General features: G+C 37.7%; 1 protein-coding gene across 7 annotated transcripts in view; it reads left to right on the top strand.

The window, feature by feature from the left end:
- Positions 1-19,784, top strand: part of LOC149086528 (transmembrane protein 117-like) — a 255,499-nt gene that overhangs the window by 26,860 nt on the left and 208,855 nt on the right. For all 7 annotated transcript variants that reach the window (XR_016196129.1, XR_016196130.1, XM_089255986.1 and 4 more), the window contains exon 2: positions 3,956-4,928. Coding sequence is in view for 5 of the 7 variants with exons in the window: in XM_089255986.1 (XP_089112112.1) it covers positions 4,159-4,928 (770 nt within the window). In the remaining 2 variants the exon portion in view is untranslated. The remainder of the gene's footprint in view (positions 1-3,955; positions 4,929-19,784) is intronic.

Raw genomic sequence — 19,784 nt, 5'->3', positions numbered from 1 at the left:
GTAACCAGAACAAGTTTTTTTTTTATAATTGAACCCAAACTTTCAGGAGCTAAAGTCTCATGCTTCTCTTTTTCTTAAATTCCTCACGGTTAAAGAATATCCCTACTTCATTAAATTAAATTCTGAAATATTTTTAAAGGAGCAGTGATAATTAAAAAATGATCTGGTTAAGAGGAGATAAGTTATTCACAAGTCTGATGTACCTGTATAAGTATTGCAAAAACATGTAAATATTTTTTGAATGAAAATTCAGTTTACATACATTGGTTTACTTCTTCACAGATGCTTCAATTTATTTATACAAGGATTTGTGTGTGTGTGTGAAAAATTATTGTGTATTATAAATAAATTTCTGTAGTATGCTTATCACATATATCAGGTATATTTTTTAAACTAAGGTCCATGGTTAAAATTTTCTGTTTGCGATTTCTTGTAAAATATTTTAATATGTGGATCTCATACCTAAATGCTTACATAAAAAAGGTAGAAGAATTATAAAAAGGGTGTTTGTGATTCCAAGAAATTATTTATTATCACATTTTTGTTCCTAAAAAATCATTAAAAAATATTTCAAAATATACATATTCTAAACACTGCACTATGCAGCAATTTTTGGAATACATAAACTAAGCTCAAACTAAAATTTTAACCTGAAAGTAACACATTTTTCTTCGAAAGCAAACAATATTCCCCAAAAAAACCCGGATTTTTTAGGCTAAAAAACCCAGCCCGGGGGGGGGGGGGGGGGAATGGGTATCTACCCGGGGAGCAAATTTGACAACCCTGGCTGCAATAGATGAAAATTCTATTCTGGTGGAAGTCAAGAAATACATCCAGCATGGCTGGTCAAAGATTGTCAGAGAAGAGATACATCCATTTTGGCTCAGCCTACATGAACTCTCCATAGACAGACATGTGATATTACGTGGAACTAGAGTTTTTATACCTCTGTGCTTCTGGCGATCCATCTTGGATGAACTTCATGGTAGACACCAAGGAATGTCAGTGGTCAAAGCTATGTCATGTTCAAGTGTGTGGTGGCAGAGAATTGATAATGACAGTCTCTTGTTCGCTCGTGTGTGTCGTGCCAAGAAAATGCATCCATGCCCCCCCCCCCTCCCAAGCATGTTCCTTGGCCAGTGACCACAGTTCCATGGGACAATACATATTGATCATGCTGGTCCAGTGGAAGGCCATACACTTCTCATTGTCATAGATGCAGCTTCGAAGTGGCGAGAAGCGATTCCTGTGCCCTCAACTTCAGCTGCTACTGTTTCTGTATTGCATAATTTGTTTTCTCGTTTTGGGCTTCCAAAAACATATTTCTATGGCGTCGATAGCCATCACTATCAGAAGATGCGGGAAAGTTCCAATTTCCTGTCCAATATAATAATAAACAGAAAAAGGAAAAGGAGTCTTTAGCCATTTAAATATACAAAACATGCTTTTTTGCCTCCATCATCAACACTCCTTAATTTTATGGCCGCTTACTTAAAGGGCCCCTTCAAAGATTGCGTAATAGCCCTCTGTATTCTTTTTTCTTTCTTCCTAATTCTGAAACCTATTTCTTGACTATTGTATTTGCCACTTGCAGGCAATTGACTTTATGGTTTTATTTAATCTATTTACACATCCCTTCCCTGGTAATAGGTCTTTTCTGACTCTTTCTTTGCGCCCTCTTCTCTTTTCCTTCTTTTTGTACAAACCCCCCCCCCCCCCCCCACAGAAAAAATGTGTTCCTCTCGCATGCTTTGAAGGATTGTAGGAGTGAACCTGACCAGTGATGTTAATTTTAATACTAATTTGTACCTACGTAATCCTCATCATCCAATAGAAGGATCTATTTTTGAAGCCGGACTACAAATGGGAAAAAGGGGGTTGGCGCCTCTCAAAACTTTTTTGGAAGTTTTTAAAAAATTCAAAGCAGATTGATTTGTACAAGTTAGGAATTAAGGGAGAAAAAAATGAAATAGCTTTTAAGCTGTTGTTTTGCAGACATTGTAATTACCACGGACATTGGGGATATCTGACACAATGAGGATGGAGAAAAAGGTAGGAAAGAAGTTCTTACCATATTCTAAGTAAATTATGGAGGTTTGATTAAAACCCCCAGAAATTGTTGCTGAAATATAGAGTTCGGGGAGATGCATTGACACAAATCATTAACAATGTTGATTTGGAAAATGAGCAGAATTAATAGAAATTAATTAGAAATAAATGAATTAGTCATCCATTTTTTATAGTCAGAAATGATTTGGCAACACAATACCAAGCAATAATTGTCTATGACCTTTTGAAGTCCCACAAATTCACTCTCAACCTCAATAATGACATATTAGAAGCTGGTAATACAAAAATTAAAATACGAGATGCAAATTCCTCAACTTGTAACACATCCACAGAGTATGCCCGAATAGCAATGAAAATCACACTTTTGTCACACGAATATATGTGTATATGAAAAAAGATATTTTGGCTAATGAAGGGGATGATATAATGTTTACACCTATGTTACAGAACGATGCCACAGAAGTGCATAGAGCTGTGTGCTTCATCTCTAAAGATGAAACGATTCCCATTATGCTTTCGAACTTGACCGCTCAAAAAGTGGCTCTAAACAAATCATGAATGACGTGGAAATCAGAGATATGGAGGAAATCAAACAGTTACGCAGGAATTGTTGGAAAATGATTTTGAGCTGAGCCATTTAGACCTTCCAACTCGCTCGAAGCAATTGAAATTACTTTTTGAATTTGGTGATATATTTAGTAAACACTTATACATAAGCGCTATAACCAATATTAACCAATATTTTCATATGTATATGAAAATATTGGTTATGCAATGCAAATATTAAATGGAGAATAAGAGATGAGATTTAAATTTTTTTTTATTATTGTTAACAGCAAAAGAAGTGTTCATGTTAAATTAGATGTTCTTTTTAATTTATGTCATGCTTAAAACATTTATAATAAACAGTATGTTGACCATTTTATCAAAAATATCACAATATTTACAAACCCTGATTGCTTATATCTCTGCGTCTCTGAGACGTAGAGTTAATATTCTAGTGTTAACCAACATTGTGTGTATATGTTTCCAGGTCGGCAGTGTCCCAAATAATTTTAATGCACTTTTCCTACCCTACAAGAATGCTATGAACATTAGAAAAAAAATTTAAAAGGATGTATGACTACATTTCAAAAATTTAAATCCTTTTATTTGAGACTCGCTGGAGTCTGCTGATTTCTCAGCAAAGTGCAATAATTCTTATGTAAGTATTCACTTTGAAATGTCCATAACCGACTCAGGGCATCTCTTCATATCTACCAAGTTTATGGTTTTTATTCTGATAATACACATTAAAATAATTTCAACGATGCATTTTCACAATCTGCAAAATTTGCTCAGATTTGATAATTGAAAATGATGTCCACAGATTCCAAAGATTTAGAGTTCAAGTCAAAGGGAAAATGTCGAATAATTGAAATTGTGCATGGCATAATTGAAATGTTTTAACATTGAAAGGTATAGGGATGAATCTTGACTAAAGTCAAATGTCTCATAAAAGTGAAAGTCATGTAACTGAGAGACTTATAAATGGAGTATCACTGATTCTCGCCAGTGGAATTTGGTGGCATTTATGTAAAAGAGCCCCTCTGGCCATTCTTTTTTTAGGGGGGTAGGAAATTAATCCTGGTCACAAGGGGCCTCAGAAATGAGAAACAGCTGGGGGGGGGGGGCGCTATGGTGAAAAAGTTTGAGAACCACTCAATCAGACCATGGAGAATCTTATGTAAAGCAAGGTTAATCAAGAAATTCCTAAAATTTGAATTATCTAAAAATTCGAATTAATCAAATTTGCCGGTTTTTGTATAGTATAAAAATGTAATAAAATATTCTTATAATATGTATAAAAATTGAATTTTCTTCTCTTTTCCTCTTGTTTCATTAGATTCTGTTGAAGTGTGTAGCTGAGTTATGGTCTCTCCTTTGCTCCAAGTAACCTATAAAAACTTTTTGAGGCACAAATGGAGATTCAAATGGCAGTTGCACACAAATCTTTCTTATACAGTCAACTAAAAATTTTGTGGTTTTTATATTGTGTATATATGCATATAGGAGTGTTTATAGGCAATAAAATGCAGCATATTTTCAATGGCAGAACAACATACATTTACAGATAGTTTGGTACAATTTGATGATAATTGGGAAGAAACGACTGCACAAATTGTAAAAAATTCTGAATATTATTGTGCTATTGGAAGTAAAAAAAAAGCCATTCAATTGAATAAAGAGTGTTGTGCTGATGAAACTAAAGAAAAATCTACTGATGCTGAGAAAGTAAATACATTTAATGTAAAAGGTATACAACAAGATATTTTGAATGAAAATAACATTATAAATGGATCAAGTGTTACAGAAAAACCATATACCAAATTTGATAATACATCTGTAAAAGTCCATAACATATCGTCTCTACCAGAATTTTCTGGTGTTACTGCTGAAGACATTAAGTATATCGATGAAAGTGCCAAAAGTTCTCTGTGCCCAAGTTTGGCTGGAGCTACTCAGCCATCTCCTCAGCTCTCTAGTCAGAAACAACGATTTCCAGTTCCTGTTGAGAGAGCATGTGCTTCTGTTCTTGAAGAGCGCTACTGCCAAGCATTTCTGGCTCCAAAAAATGATTTATTACTGGAAAAAAAACACAGACATTATTCTGCGCAGCCTATTGCATCCGTTCATCATATTCTACCAAAAAAAATCAAGCAAGAAAGGTGTGCATCTAGTCCTCTTCCTTCAGTATTAGATAGAAAGAAACATAAGGATGTTTCGTATCATCATTGTTCAGAAACAGATTTTTACACTTACATACCTACCACAGATAACATAGATGGCCATGGTGTATTTCTAGAACATGATTTCAGGTAATTTTTTTAGCAATTATTTATTTTTCTTGGTAGGTGCTGTAATCTTCTGTTTTCAACATGCGAATCAAAATTAGATGTGAAAAATAAATTTGCATGCACTATATCAAGGATAAATAACCGAGTATCTGATAGGTTCATAAATACTTCAAAAATTGTCGAAAACTGAAGAAATTTTTAATATCAGGCATGTTTTTTAAGTAAGTACCATTTTGAAATTCTGCTGGGCAGCGCTGTGGTCGGCATTCTGCACATGCGCGTGGTGTACCTACATCTGTTGGCAAACCACAGATGCCATTACGGAAACATTCGACCATGTTTATGTTTGTTTGTGAGTATTTAAAATGCCTCCGTGGATTAAGAATGCTGACGACTGATTCGTTTTCTTAGTGCTAAAGGCGTGAAAGCGGCTGAAATTCATCATTAGATTAGTGAAGTGTATAGTGGAAACATTATGAGTGATCGAATGGTAAGGAAATGGGTTAGAGCTTTTGAAAATGGCAGCACGAATGTTCATGATGAGGAACGAAGTGAGCGACCTTCTGTCATTACTGAATATTTGCATAGGTGTAAACTTGTATCTGGCCTATGGGCCCGAGCCCCCAACATTTTTGAAAACCCAGCTCAGCCCCCCCAAAATTTGTATGAATATGGTTTCCTCATTTTGCAATGATGACAAAAAAAAATTTTTAACCAAAAGTTGTCCTAATTATGAATTAGTTAATGGAAACAATCTGCTCAAAATTTTACTACTTTTAAAAACTCTGGATGGTCTTTGGCTTTCTTGCTTCATGACAATACATTTATCTCATTTCTTCCCTGCTGTTCAATCCCGAATCGCACCCTCCCTCTGTGCCAATCCTTACTGCCAGAAGGCATGACTGACGAAGTTTTTTCAGTGGGGAGGGGTCTTGTTTACCTGGCAAGAACAGTGTCTCTTTGTTCACTGTGACTGGGGGGGGGGACATGGCACCAACACAAAAAGAAGCACAAAGATGCATGGTGAGGAGGGGGGGTTGAGAATTGGAACGCAATGATATTGAAACAAAAATAAAAAAATTACACTCTGTGAAGAATAGGTTCCAGAACCTCGAGGTTGAGGCCATTTGAGTCCCCCCCCCCCCTGCAATAGATTTTGTAAGAGGACTGAGTCCTCCCCTCCCAGTAATTACTGAAAAAACCATTGCAATGCATCCTCCCTCTACTTCGTACATGCTTGAGTCCCGTATATACAAGAGAACCAATAAGTTTTAGCCCCCCAATGTTTTCTTGAAAAATATTGGGAAAAAACAGTACATTCTAAATGTCCATTCATAACAGATCTAGAGGGCCGATGCTGAAACATTTTTTGAGCCTTTTTAGAACAAAATTTGACGGTGGGAGTAGAACATAGAATCAAATAAACAAGTGAATTATAATATTGATTTAAAAAAAAGGAAATAAGAGATAAATGATAATTTTTTAAAGGTTCAAGAGCCTCTACCAGAACCAAGAACCTAGACTTCTCAAGAACTTCAGAAGATGTTTATTTTTTAGTTTTATGTTATGTTTTTTATTGTATGTTATGATCCCCCCGTTGCCGAGTGTTGATTATGTGAAAAAAAAATTCCACAACACACCCGTCCTCCGGGTACGCTTCGATATCTCTGAGTTGTGAAGCGGGGTGTGTCCGGTCTTCAAAGGTCCATTTCGTGCAGAAAGTTGATGAAAAATTGAGGGAGAACAGACGCTTTACAATTTCATAATTATCTAATGAGTTTCATTAAATTTCCAAAAGTGTTCTCTATAAAATTGTGATCGAATGCTTAAATTATCGAAAATTGTGCTTACGCTGGGTACCGAAAATGTTGACTGCGGTGCGAAAAACCAAACGTTAGCCAGTGCTTGGACTTTCCTTAAGCAGTACAGTAAAGGTGGTGATGATTTTTTAAGCCAGATTGCCACAGGCGACGAAACATGAGTGGCTTACGTTACACCAGAATCGAAACAGCAATCCATGGAATGGTGGCATTCAACATCACCCAAGAAAGTGAAGTTCAAGCAAACAATTTCAGTCTGGAAAATGATGTGTACTTTGTTTTGGGACAGGAAGGTGGTGTTGCTTGTGGATTTTTTTGCCTCATGGTGACAATAAATTCTACGACGTACTGTGAGACCCCAACCAAACTGCGCTGTGCAATAAAAAAAAAAGGCGTGGAATGATGAGTAAAGAGATCGTTTTGCTTCATGAAAATGCCTGCCAACACGTGGCAAATCGAACCAAAGATCTCATCGCATCATTTCGCTGGACACAACTTAATCACCTTCCTTACAGTCCCGATCTTGCGCTCAGTGGCTACCACATGTTCCTGCATTTGAAGAAGCGTCTGGGGGGGGGGGGGTTGCGCCATGATGATGATGATGAGGGCAAAATTGCAGTGTTGCAGTGGTTGTCAGATCAGGGGGGGGGGGGTGCCAGACTTCTATGAGGATAAGATTCAAAAGCTGGTTGTACGATACGATAAGTGCCTTTATATTTGTGGAAATTATTTTGAATAGTAGATCAAGTTACAGGCTTTCATGTAAAAAAAATTCTTAAGAGAATTCAACTACTTGTTTTTTTTTAAATTTCGAAACAGTAATTACTTAAAAAACACGCTACATATTTAAACCAGCTTCTCATACCTTATAGTAGCGGTTCTCAACTGGTGCTCCGCGGCAGCCTGAGGAAAATATAAAAGAACCCAGTGAATTTGAAAAAAATTATAAATATTTTAAATAATATAAATAAATCCATAACTTTGATGAATAAATAAAAAATAAGCCTACTGTACTCCGCCATAGAAAATTGCATACCAGAAACGGCTCTGTGAGTCAATAAAGGTTGATAACTGCTGCCTTATAGGAATGATGAATTCCAAATTCTGTGAGATAAAACATGCTAATTGCTCATTTCTTCTACATAAAAAATTATTGTCTGAATAATAAAATGAAAGTATGATAAAACCTCTCTAATCAGTATTCTCTAAGACCTTGGTGATTCTGAATTATGAAACAAGTTTTATATGTTTTTAAAATTTTTGTATTTAAAGTAGTTATATGCCTTTTTGAGCACTTCGATTTACGTTTTCCTTTGAAAGAAAATTAATAAAGAAATATATATATATATCCATATATACAGACTAATCCTGTTTTAAGGAATAACATTATAGCAAAAACCTTGTTTTAACAAAAACTTTTCTAATCCCCCAGATAATTTTACATAAGAACAATGTAAAAACTGTACTTCCTTTATAATGAAATGTTCTCTTGGAGTTCGTTGTTACAGGATTTGACTGTAATAACAAATGATTTTAATTTTTGACCATAATTTCTAATTTACAAACCATTACCACAGTGGAAGAGTCCATTATAATGATAGCTTACAATTGCGGGAAAAATTGCTGTTATAACAGACTTCTCGTGATAAGCAGATGTTTTTGTAAGATTAGTCTTTGACAATCACCTGAAAATCATCATCAACAATCATTGTTACATCAAGATTGTTGTTATTAGTCATATTTGTTATAAAAGACTTTCACTGTACTTATCTATAGAAAATAAATCCCTTTTTTATTCTTTAAATATTTTGTGTAGGCAGGGAGCTGAGAAATTTATTTTTGTTTCTGTGTAGATTGCAGACATTACATTTTCTACCCCCAATCATTTTTGTACTATTGTTCTGCATTCTAGCTTTGTCAAGAATTCAACTGTCTCACTCAGGCTTAAAGCATTGTTTCCATTTGCAGCTTGTACCTGCCACATTCAGTGCCGTCTTGACACATGGGCCCACCCAGGCATGGCCCGGGGGCCTCACAAAAATGAGATCCGGTTGAAATTCTCTAGAATTCTAGAATTTACCAGGTGGTGGTTGTTAGGAACCATCGAGTCGATTTCGACTCTTGGTGACTCTATAAATCATGGACTCTTGGTGAGACTATAGATCATGGACGCTTGGTGACTATAGATCATGGACTCTTGGTGAGACTATAGATCATGGACTCTTGGTGACTATAGATTATGGCTCTCCAATCTGGTCTGTCATTCACAGCATGTCTCAGTTGTGCTAGCTTCATTCCAGTGCTTTGCAACACCTCTTCTATCCATCTGGTGCTTAGTCTGCCTCTCCCTCTCGTTCTCTCTATTCTTCCAAGAATTACCTTTTTTTTCTAGTGAGCCTTCTGTGCGCATTACATGGCCAAAGTAAGAGAGTTTCTGTTTAATGACTGTTGCTTCAAGAGAATAGTCAACCTTGACTTCTTCGATAACAGATTTGTTAGTCCAGGTAGGGCCTTAAAAAAATCACTTGGCCCGGAGGCCCATGATGCTCTTAAGATGGCCCTGGCCACATTGTTCAGCGTTTTTGGCATGTTACAAAATTCACTTAGATAATCACCAAAAATGATAGTGCTGAACAAGTTCTAAAACACTAAGGTTAACTGTGCAATACAAAGAAATGAATAAAGAAAGAATTTTTTTTTTCATCAAAGCTATGACTAATTGCATCCATTGGGACATGCAGGTGCCATCATTGTTACCACTTTCTCAGAAACCAGAAAACTGCAGTGGACACTAACAATAGGTTATAAACTGAAGAGCCAAAAAAAACTGGTACTGGCATGCGTATGCAAATAAAGAGATATGGAACCAATCAGAGTACGGCGCTGCGGTCGGCAACGCCTATATAACGCAACAAGTGTCTGGCATAGTTGTTAGATCGGTTACTGCTGCTACAATGGCAGATTATCGAGATTTAAGTGAGTTTGAACGTGGTGTTATAGTCGGCGCACGAGAGATGGGACATTGCATCTCCGAGGTAGCGATGAAATTCGGATTTTCACGTACGACCATTTCACGAGTGTACCGCGAATATCGGGAATCCGTAAAAAATTAAATCTACGACATCGCTGCGGCCGGAAAAAGATCATGCAAGAACGGGACCAACGCCGACTGATGAGAATCATTAAACGTGACAGACGTGCAACCCTTCCGCAAATTGTTGCAGATTTCAATGCTGGGCCATCAACAAGTGTCAGCGTGCGAACCATTCAACGAAACATCATTGATATGGGCTTTTGGAGCCGAAGGCCCACTCGTGTACCCTTGATGACTGCACGACACAAAGCTTTACGCCTCGCCTGGGCCCGACAACACAGACATTGGACTTTTGAGGACTGGAAACACGTTGCCTGGTCTGACGAATCTTGGTTCCAATTGCTTCGAGCTGATGGACGTGTACGGGTATGGAGACAACCTTGTGAATCCATGGACCCTACATGTCAACAGGGGACTGTTCAAGCTGGTGGAGGCTCTGTGATGGTATGGGGCGTGTGCAGTTGGTGTTATATGGGACCCCTGATACGTCTAGATACGACTCTGACAGGTGACAGGTACGTAAGCATCCTGTCTGATCACCTGCACCCATTCATGTCCATTGTGCATTCCGACGGACTTGGACAATTTCAGCAGGACAGTGCGACACCCCACACGTCCAGAATTGCTACAAAGTGGCTCCAGGAACACTCTTCTGACTTTAGACACTTTCGCTGGCCACCTAAATCCCCAGACATGAACATTATTGAACATATCTGGGATGCCTTGCAACATGCTGTTCAGAAGAGATCTCCACCCCCTCTTACTCCTACGGATTTATGGACAGCCCTGCAGGATTCATGGTGTCAATTACCTCCAGCACTACTTCAGACATCAGTCGAGTCGATGCCACGTCGTGTTGTGGGCTCGCGGGGCCCCTACACAATATTAGGCAGGTGTACCAGTTTTTTTGGCTCTTCAGTGTATATAACAATACATTTAGGGGAAGGAAGAAAGTGGCACAAGAAAGAAAGAAAAAAAATATGATAGAAAAAGCTGAAACATTATTTCCGTAAAGAAAAAACATGTCACCAGTTGAAAAAAAATTCTCAGCAAAAGTGTCTGGATTATGAATCACTCTGAATTATGGGTGTCTGGATTAGGAGGGTTCTATTGTATTTAATGTTTGTATTTTTGCATTGTTATATATTATTTTTCAAAATAAATAGAAAATGTGTATGAATTGTCCACAAACAACTGAGTATAAAATGTCATCTAAATCTCAGTGTTTCATCTTCCTTCATATACTGTATATGGAGCAGTGTTTAAGCTAGATAAAAAATTCCTTTCGCAAAAAAGCAAAAATGGGGAGAAAAGCTTTTAGCAAAATGCTGCAATGCTAGTGTAATGATTGATGGTTGGATGTCTACTCGTTCTGTACTTCCTGGATTCATTTTTGCTAAAGTGGCTACCACTTCTTTCACATTCTAGGATTTTCTTTCGCATTTTGTGAAAAATGTGACCGTAGCTTAAACCCTGATATGGAGCAAAACTACTGCTTGTCCATGGAGCTGGGTTTTTAACATTTCTTTTATTTTCCATACATAGTCATAAGCAGCGCAGGTAAAGAATGGATTCCGGAAAAACACAGGAAGAGAGTACATTCCCTTAGCTTAGGGACAGATTGGGGGGGGGGGGGATGGAGATGATATGGGCAATTGCTCCTCTGTCCACATCACCCTGGATAGCCATCTGCCCAAGTAGCAATGATGACGTATGAGATCTATTGGTGCCAAAAATTTTCTATATGTGATTATCCCATGTGATCCAACATAAAGAGGGATGGTGATTAAGTTCTGATGGCAAGTCCAAGAAAAGTAGAAAATAAATTTCTGTAGCATTTTGAAAAAAATCTTGGCTTCCCTAAAAAAATTTCACTGTCACCTAGATTTCTTTTTTTTCTTTATGATTTGTAGAGCCTTGATTTAAATGTTGCAGATTTGATAAAAAAACAACATTATTTTGGTTTGAACCTTGTTTTTTTTTGGGGTTTATATAGCATTTACATTAAAAACAGTTTTGCTTGTAAAAAAATCATGTAAACTTCAAACATTTAATCAAAATAAAATGTGTTAACCTGTTCTGGCTCGCGACCGTTCTCTTGAAGTAGTTTGTTGCATTGTATTGTGATGGCATAACCCAGGCAAAACTGACATACGAAGCCGCTGTGGTGGTCGAGTGGTTATAGTGCCGGACTCGTGATGCGAGGATCCGGGTTCGAACCCCACAGTGGTGGTCGGCTGAAGTTGGTTTTCTGTGGTTCCCAACTTCAAGGCGTAAATGCGAGCCGATCTCCCCGTTAAAAAGTCTCGCCACAGAGAGCAACAGTCCTACAACGGTAAATCATTCAACCATAACACTTCACTCATAGTTAGAAAAACTGGGGGCAGATGACAGCACTACACATAACAAGCATTACACAGAAACAAACTTTACGTCAGGTTGCACTACACATACATTCATGCACATTCCCGCATGTACCGATTCGTTGGGGGGTTCCGCGGGGGGGGGGGGGGGGTGGGGGTGCATGTGTGGTGTAGCAGTAGTAGGTAGGGCCTCCAAAAAATGGCTCGAGGATCCATGATGTTTTTAAGTCAGCCACCTCGTTGGGCAATTTGCCTGTTGTGGCGTCGTATTTGTATTTGAAGTAGTCACGCACAAGATATTTGAAAATTAATTAGTTTATTTACAAGATAATATTTAATTGTATATTTCATCAATGTAAATTGTATTTCTCATACTAACATTCATATTAAAAATTATGGCGTAATTAAATAAAAATTCATTAACACTTCAAAACTGTATAATCAAGTTCCATTTAGCTATTATGTTCCCACCCCCAAAACTATTAAATGTGTGAACACCTATATGTCACGTTTCATTAAGACTTTTCTTGGCTTCCAAAACAATTATGCAAACCTAAACAACTATATACCACATATAGGAGAGAGAATATTATTCTGGATAATGTCTCACACACAAGTCCTTGAAATGAGCAGAGAATGAAACAAAATGCAGAATGTCACAGATTTATTCCACAGAACAGCTATTTACACTTACAGTAGACTCTCGGCAGCTCGACTATCCAGATAACTCGAAATCTATTATTCCCTTGGTTGGCCCAATACTAATTTCAATGAAGGGAAACTTCTCTAACTGACACATGTTTGGCTTAACTCCATTTGAGTCGATTGCAATTTTTGCCCCTTTACCATGACTGGTTTTTTACAATTGCCCATGTGTTATCATTCTAAGAATTTTTTGTTGTTGTCTGTGGGTACTTCGATAATTCTTTGTTCTGTATGATGGGTCCTTTTTTGCACTATGGGGGGGGGGGAGCATGTGAAGAATGAATGTTTGAAGCCTCTTAGCCGGCCTATCATTTTAGTGGCGTTTCCAGGACAAGTCTTTAATCCTTTTCATGGCCAAAAGAAGTGTGGATGATCCGTAATGTGTGGTGTGATCCCTATTAGATGTTGACAATTTCAACATCCAATAGGGATAAAAATCTTATCTATTGTGAGTTTTGATATTGTCTGTTGCGGAGAATGTTTTTGGCGGAACTCAGTTTTACGATTTCTTGGAAAAGGAGTAAAAGAAAAAGAGCTAAAACCTAGTTAGATGCTGAATATGCCATTTGGTTATCATTGTGAGTATCGATGGCCATGAATGCAATGGCTCCACGTGAACTTCATACTTTAACTTCAAAATCAAACATTGAAATTTTCAAAAAAACTAGAAACTCAGAATAAGCTAGGTAATAAACTAGAAAAACTCAGAGTGAACTCGCCAAAGAATATGGAGTTGCACGAAACCCATTTCAACATTTGCTAAAAATGAGGAAAATATTTTTTCAGCATTTGAATCTTCTTATGAACTTACCAGAGAACGCATAAAAAATCAGAATTCAGCGATGCAGAGGAAGCAACTCTTTTGTGGTTCAAATCCCTCAATCTCACTCAATCCTATTATCAGGACCAATAATTGAAGAGAAAGCAAAAGATTTCTCAAAAAGTTTTAGTCAAGGAAATTAGGAATTATATTATTATTAAGTATGAAAACTTTTTACAGAAAATTACAGACAAAGAATTTGTGGATGTTAGAATGGACGCAAAAAATTTCTGTTTTAGATGCAGTTGAAATGATTGATTCTGCATGGAACTCAGATACGAGTGGGACGATTCGGAACTGCTTCCGTCATGTTGGTTTTTGTTCCGAGTCTTTGGATATAGAACGATTATTTCTCCGAAGATTCCTCCCAGATTAAGTGTGAAGAAAGCATAAATAGCACTATGGGTGATTGTATCGACGATAAATTTGTGTGTATTGACTCTGATCTTGTAACTTCAGGACTTTTAGCAGATGACGATATTCTATAATCAATTATCCAAAGCAAGTGCCTCATGTTTCGAAGAAGTAGAGTCACACACAGAAAGTTCATATGAAGAAGTATCTGCAGCATCTCTCCATGATGCACTGAAAACTCTAGATGTGATACGTTGCTTCCTACACAGTCAGGAAAAAGCCGAACAATTGCGGTATAACCTGAATACAAGTGTAGAAGAATTTTGGTTTTATTTTCGGAAAGAAAAGCAAATGTACTTGATTATTTCTTATGAGGTAAATTGTTTTATACGTTTTGATTCTATTTTGAAACAACCCCAAATTAAAATGAATGAGAATGAGCATTTTATTTAATACAATTGTTAGAATGTATATAATTGCGTACCCAAAAACGAGCAGAGAAAAATTTAGAGTGAAACCCGTTAACTCGACATCCCCTTAAGTCAACATGTTTGTAGTACTTTTGGGGGGTCGAGTTACCGAGAGTGTCTACTGTATTTACAAGCAGAGATTTTGACGGAACATGACCTAAAATAAAGAGCGCAATCTACTGATCTGACCTTGTCTTCCAACTAAAGTTTTACAACTGTTCTAGTTCTCTTCTGGTGCGCCACTATATAAGTATGGAAGAAGCTTTGAGATTATTCTTCCATCTTTTTGGAATATCTTTACATTTCTCCTTTGGCATCACAACTGAATCGCAGCTGTCACCAAACATGCTAAGTTTGTCATTAATTTGATGAGATTTACAGAGGCATATACCACCAATTACCAGTGAAAGATGACATAATATAGTCAAACCTCTCTATCTCAAAACTGACAGGACCGCAAAAAAAATTTCAAGAATGAGTTTTTGAGAAACATAGTTTTTTTGCATAAAAAAGGTAAAATGCTGAAAATTCAGATTGAGGAAAGAATAAAATACTACATATTGATGAAATTATAAATATTGAACATATTTATTGCATGATTTAACTAGTAATTATTAGTTAAGCAATTATATTACATGCAAATACACTTAAATACATACAAGTTTTTGTTCAGTTCGAATTTTATTTACATACCACCTTATATAAAACACTCATATTTTTATACATATAAAGAATATGTAAGTCTAAGAATATCCTAATCTTCTGTTTATTAACAATTAATTAAGACATAATTATAATACTACTATTATCCACAATTCTAGATTATTGTCGTAATTAAACATTGTTAACGGGCGCATTATTTTATTGTAAACGGGTGTGACCCTACTGCAACATTGATTCTAATCATCCCACTAATGTAAACATCCCAAAATGCCGTGATCGAATTTTATTCATAATCTTACGAATTTTGTGCTCCATAGATATCATTGCGCTGTGAAACTAAGTCAATAACCACAGGCCCGTGTAAATGACAAGTCCAAGTAAACAAAGATAAAACAGTTAATTAATCTTTAATTATTAGGCTACTATAAATAAGGGCATTAAATATACGATTTACAAATAGAAGCTAGGATAGTGCATTACATAATTTCAATTTACATGGAGAGTGATAAATGGTTCGTAAATTCGGAAGTGTGACTTACCCCAAATCCGGTGAAGATCAACTTCACTTCTTCGGTGGTGCCCATCTCACGCTTATCTTGTGGACTTCCACAACCTCTCTCTATCTCACTCACTCAATCTCTCTATATCTCTCTGAGTATCTTTCTGTGTCCCTCAAACTTCATATATATATTTTCCTTTGGCTATCCGCCTACTCCTACCTATATTCCATAAACTCCATCTCATTCGCTAATTCCGATTTTCTTTCCTAAATTTTCTTTACCGAATTTCTCTTCACTTTACATTATTGGATAACATTTCCTATGGACATGCGTTTCATTGGCTACTGCTATCCCTTTGGTTCGGTTGACGTTCCTGTGGGAACTATTCCCGGAATCCGCAAAATTCCTTTCACCTAAAACCATCTGCTCTAACCCTGGACTTTCTCACGCTTTTACATGTATACAAAATTCTGACCAGCTGCAAATATCATTGAAATATGAGCGCGGCCGCTGAATTTTATTACCATATTCTTCTTATACAACTTATACCGATTTCTTTCATAGTGTCCTGCACCCTTTATGCGATTCATTTCAGTCCCCATATTTATAGATCTGTTTATCGCTACTTTTTATACTACTTCTTTGATTCTGTATTCCTTACGTGCTACGCGCCAAATTTATAGGTTTCTTTCATGATCCATATTCTTTGGGACTCTAACTCCTAACACCTGGATAACACCTGGCTGGTATGGCTTTGAAATACATAATTTCAAAGTCCATCCTTTCAGACCATTATTCCTCGAACGATACGATTATTTAACTTTGCTAATTCCTTTACAGTATAACAACATGAACACTTAACAAATTTTAGATGGTGTTCGTACAGAGATAACCAACGTCATTCCTATACTCATGTAGACTATCCGCGTAACAGTTTTCTTCTTTCGTCTCTCTTCTGTACTTTTTCTTTTCCTACACGCACATTTTGCACCCGGCGCGTCTTTAGTCATTAATCAGTGGGCTGCTGCAGTATCCTGCCCCTAGAAAGAATGTTCTTTAAAGCGCGCCGGCAACCAAATGCGGTGGCCAGACTTAGTAGTTTTTTTCGTTTTTTCCTGTTCCTCCTGTGGTTGCTCAGCAGGAACCAATGAAGGCTGCACTGTCGTTATGTTGTCTCTTGCTTCTGCAAGTTCTTTGTTTAGAAGAAAGGTAGGTTTGACCCGATCGATGGAGACGATAATGTCTTTACCATTTTTATGGATTTTGAAAGTCTTATCACTTCTGTCCACAACTGGAAATGGTCGTGTTGGGGCTCGAACTGCGTCATGCCGGAGGAAAACGTGACTGCATGAACTGAGTTCTTGGTGAACGAAAACCTTCGGCTTTCCATGACATCTTGTTTGAGTTGGCAATAAGCTTTTCATGGTATGTCGAAGTTCCTTCACGAACTCTGGAGTAGTTATGTCACTAGGTGTTTCATCAAAGAATTCTCCTGAAAGACAAATTGTTTGTCCATACACCAGTTCACTCAGTGTGGTCTGTAGATCTACCTTGCAAGTACATCGCAATCCCAGTAAGACGGTTGGAAGCCTTTCAGTTCACCGCTTCGTCAAGTAAGCTTTTAGCGAGGACTTGAGTGTATGGTGCCAGTTCTCTATGAGACCATTGGCTTGAGGATGGAAAGCGGTGCTGTGTATATGTTTAATGCTCAATAGTATGGCTAGGGATCGGAAAAGGCGTGATTCAAATTGTTGTCCCTGATCGGGGATGATGGCAGCTGGGATGCCGACACGAGATATCCATGAGCGGTATAGTGCTTTGGCCACTGTAAGTGCCTCTATATTTGGTAAAGGTTCTGTCTCTACCCACCTAGTAAATCTATCAATCATTGTCAAACAGTACGTGCTATTGTTTGAAGTAGGCAGAGGTCCTATTAAATCAATGTGAATGTGATGAAAACGTGAATTGCTGACCGTGATATTTGTAACTGGGCTTTTCGTATGTTTGACTATTTTTTACCTTTGACAAGGTATGCATGATCTTGCCCACTTATTGCAATCAGAGTTCATTTTTGGTCAAATAAACCGGTCTGTGATGAGTTTGTGGTGTCCCACGCAGACGACCCCCAAAAGTCGGGTCAACGACCTCGAGAGTGTCACGTGATCCCGAGTACTGGAGACGACTGTCTAGAAAACAGCAGAGAGTCACTGCACACGAAAGCGTTAGGTTCGAAAATTTCTATGCCTGTCTTACTTTTTCATTAACCCAGATAATCATTATGTGTCGTCGTAATAAATGTTTATTCCGAAGCTGTGGCTCTGTGTAGTGACTTTGCAAGTTTAATTGAAGCTTTGGTGCCTGTGGGTGTGCCAAATTGTGATAGGAAGTGAAAATGTATCTCCAAGACTTTGGTGCGAATGGGCGAATTTTGCCTGTGGAAGGGTCACAATATAATTCGACAGGGCCATCAGGAAGTTTTAACTTTTTTAAGTTTAATGATGATTGTTCATCAGTTAATAGGGATAACAGTTCCTTGTCAGCAAGTTGTGCCACCGCCATCCATACCTTTGTAATCTATTGGATTGGACATTTTATGGTATCAACTCTAGAGAGAGTATAGGCAGGGATATTCTCTATTCCTTTGACATGTCTGATGTTGATTGAAAACTGACCTATATAGTCTAGCTCAGTGGTTCTCAAGCGGGGGCCATATGCCCCCCCCCTAGTGGTACTGGGATACTTAAAGGGGCCACGGAAAAAAATGGAGAAAGGGGCCATGACAGGTGGTTTGGAGGGCTGCAGAGAACTGAGAAGAAAAATTAAGGTGTGAAGAAATAAAGCTTTTATATAATGACTATACACTTATACAGAATCAAACAAAATTACCCATAAAACCATGCCCTAAGACGGCCGAGGTAGGGCATGGACCCACGCGTGCCTCACCGCCTACATTGCAGCAGGTTCCCTAGGATGGGATTTTCCCACAGACCCCTCTATATTAAATTTATAGTGTGAAAACAAAATATGATGAAAACCATATCAGGCCTCGGGCTGCAGCTCTGTCAGTCCCACTATTGTGAGATTTCATGCCCGGGTGTCTCATGTCTATAAGTGACCCCACCTTCTAATATTTTGTATATTGCAATAAATTTTGAAAATCAGTAGGAAATATGTAGGCTGTTTATTTCCAGTTAAGTATGGGACTACCATAGCATCATTTTGCCTAGGGCGTCCATGATGTTGAGACATCCCTGAATAGAACTCAGACTAGCGGGGAGCTCAATAAATTCTAAGCCAGTGGTCTGAAGGCCAATCTTATATGCAAAATTTTTGCTCAGTATAAATTAACTGAAAAAATCAATTCAATACATATAAAGGATCTCGCTCCTAGATGAGGTTTGAAAACTCTGGATAACACAGGGGAGCCACGAGAAAGAAAATATGGTTCAAAGGGGGACATGGGCAAAAAAGGTCAAGAAACACTGGTCTAGCTGATGCAATTGGCGTGGAGAACATTTGTCGTTCTTCTGTGAGAAAGCAAAAACGAGCAACATATGGTCAGTATATGGCACAAAATTATGCATTTTGACCATGAAACGAAAATGTTTGATCTCCGCATAGGCAGTTAGCAACTCTCAGCTCAGTATAAGCGGAGTATTTTTTTTTTCTGTTTCTGAGAGTTTGCGAGAAAAGAAACCTAAAGTTTCTAAGCCTTTTGAAGTGACTTGATGCAAGGTAGCTCCCCCCCCAAAGCAGAATGTTTAGCACTGTTCTGAGACGAGCCCTCAGCTGACTGGAAATGTTCTGCGGTAAAAATCCCCAAACATGTAATAGTGTTCTTTTGCACTTTTTCTTAAAATTCTTATAAATTGTTCTGCGGTACTACTTGCGCTAATTGTTCTGCAATGTTCGTCACAGATTTTGGCACATTCTGCTTTGGGGGCAGCGCCTATGGCAAAATCAGATGCGTCAACATACAATGCAAACTCTGGATTTGGAGAAGGATGGTGGAGTAGGGTCGCCTCGGCTAATTGGTGTTTGAATTCTTCAAAAGCTTTCGAGGACTCAGGTGTCCAAATTATTTCAGT

The sequence above is a fragment of the Pholcus phalangioides genome, unplaced genomic scaffold (assembly GCF_987345545.1).
Source record: "Pholcus phalangioides strain wild (caught in Gottingen) unplaced genomic scaffold, Ppha-v1.0 ptg000004l_1, whole genome shotgun sequence".
Lineage (NCBI taxonomy): Eukaryota > Metazoa > Arthropoda > Arachnida > Araneae > Pholcidae > Pholcus > Pholcus phalangioides.
Note: the sequence above shows the minus strand (reverse complement) of the source record. Positions and strands in the feature narration are given on the sequence as shown.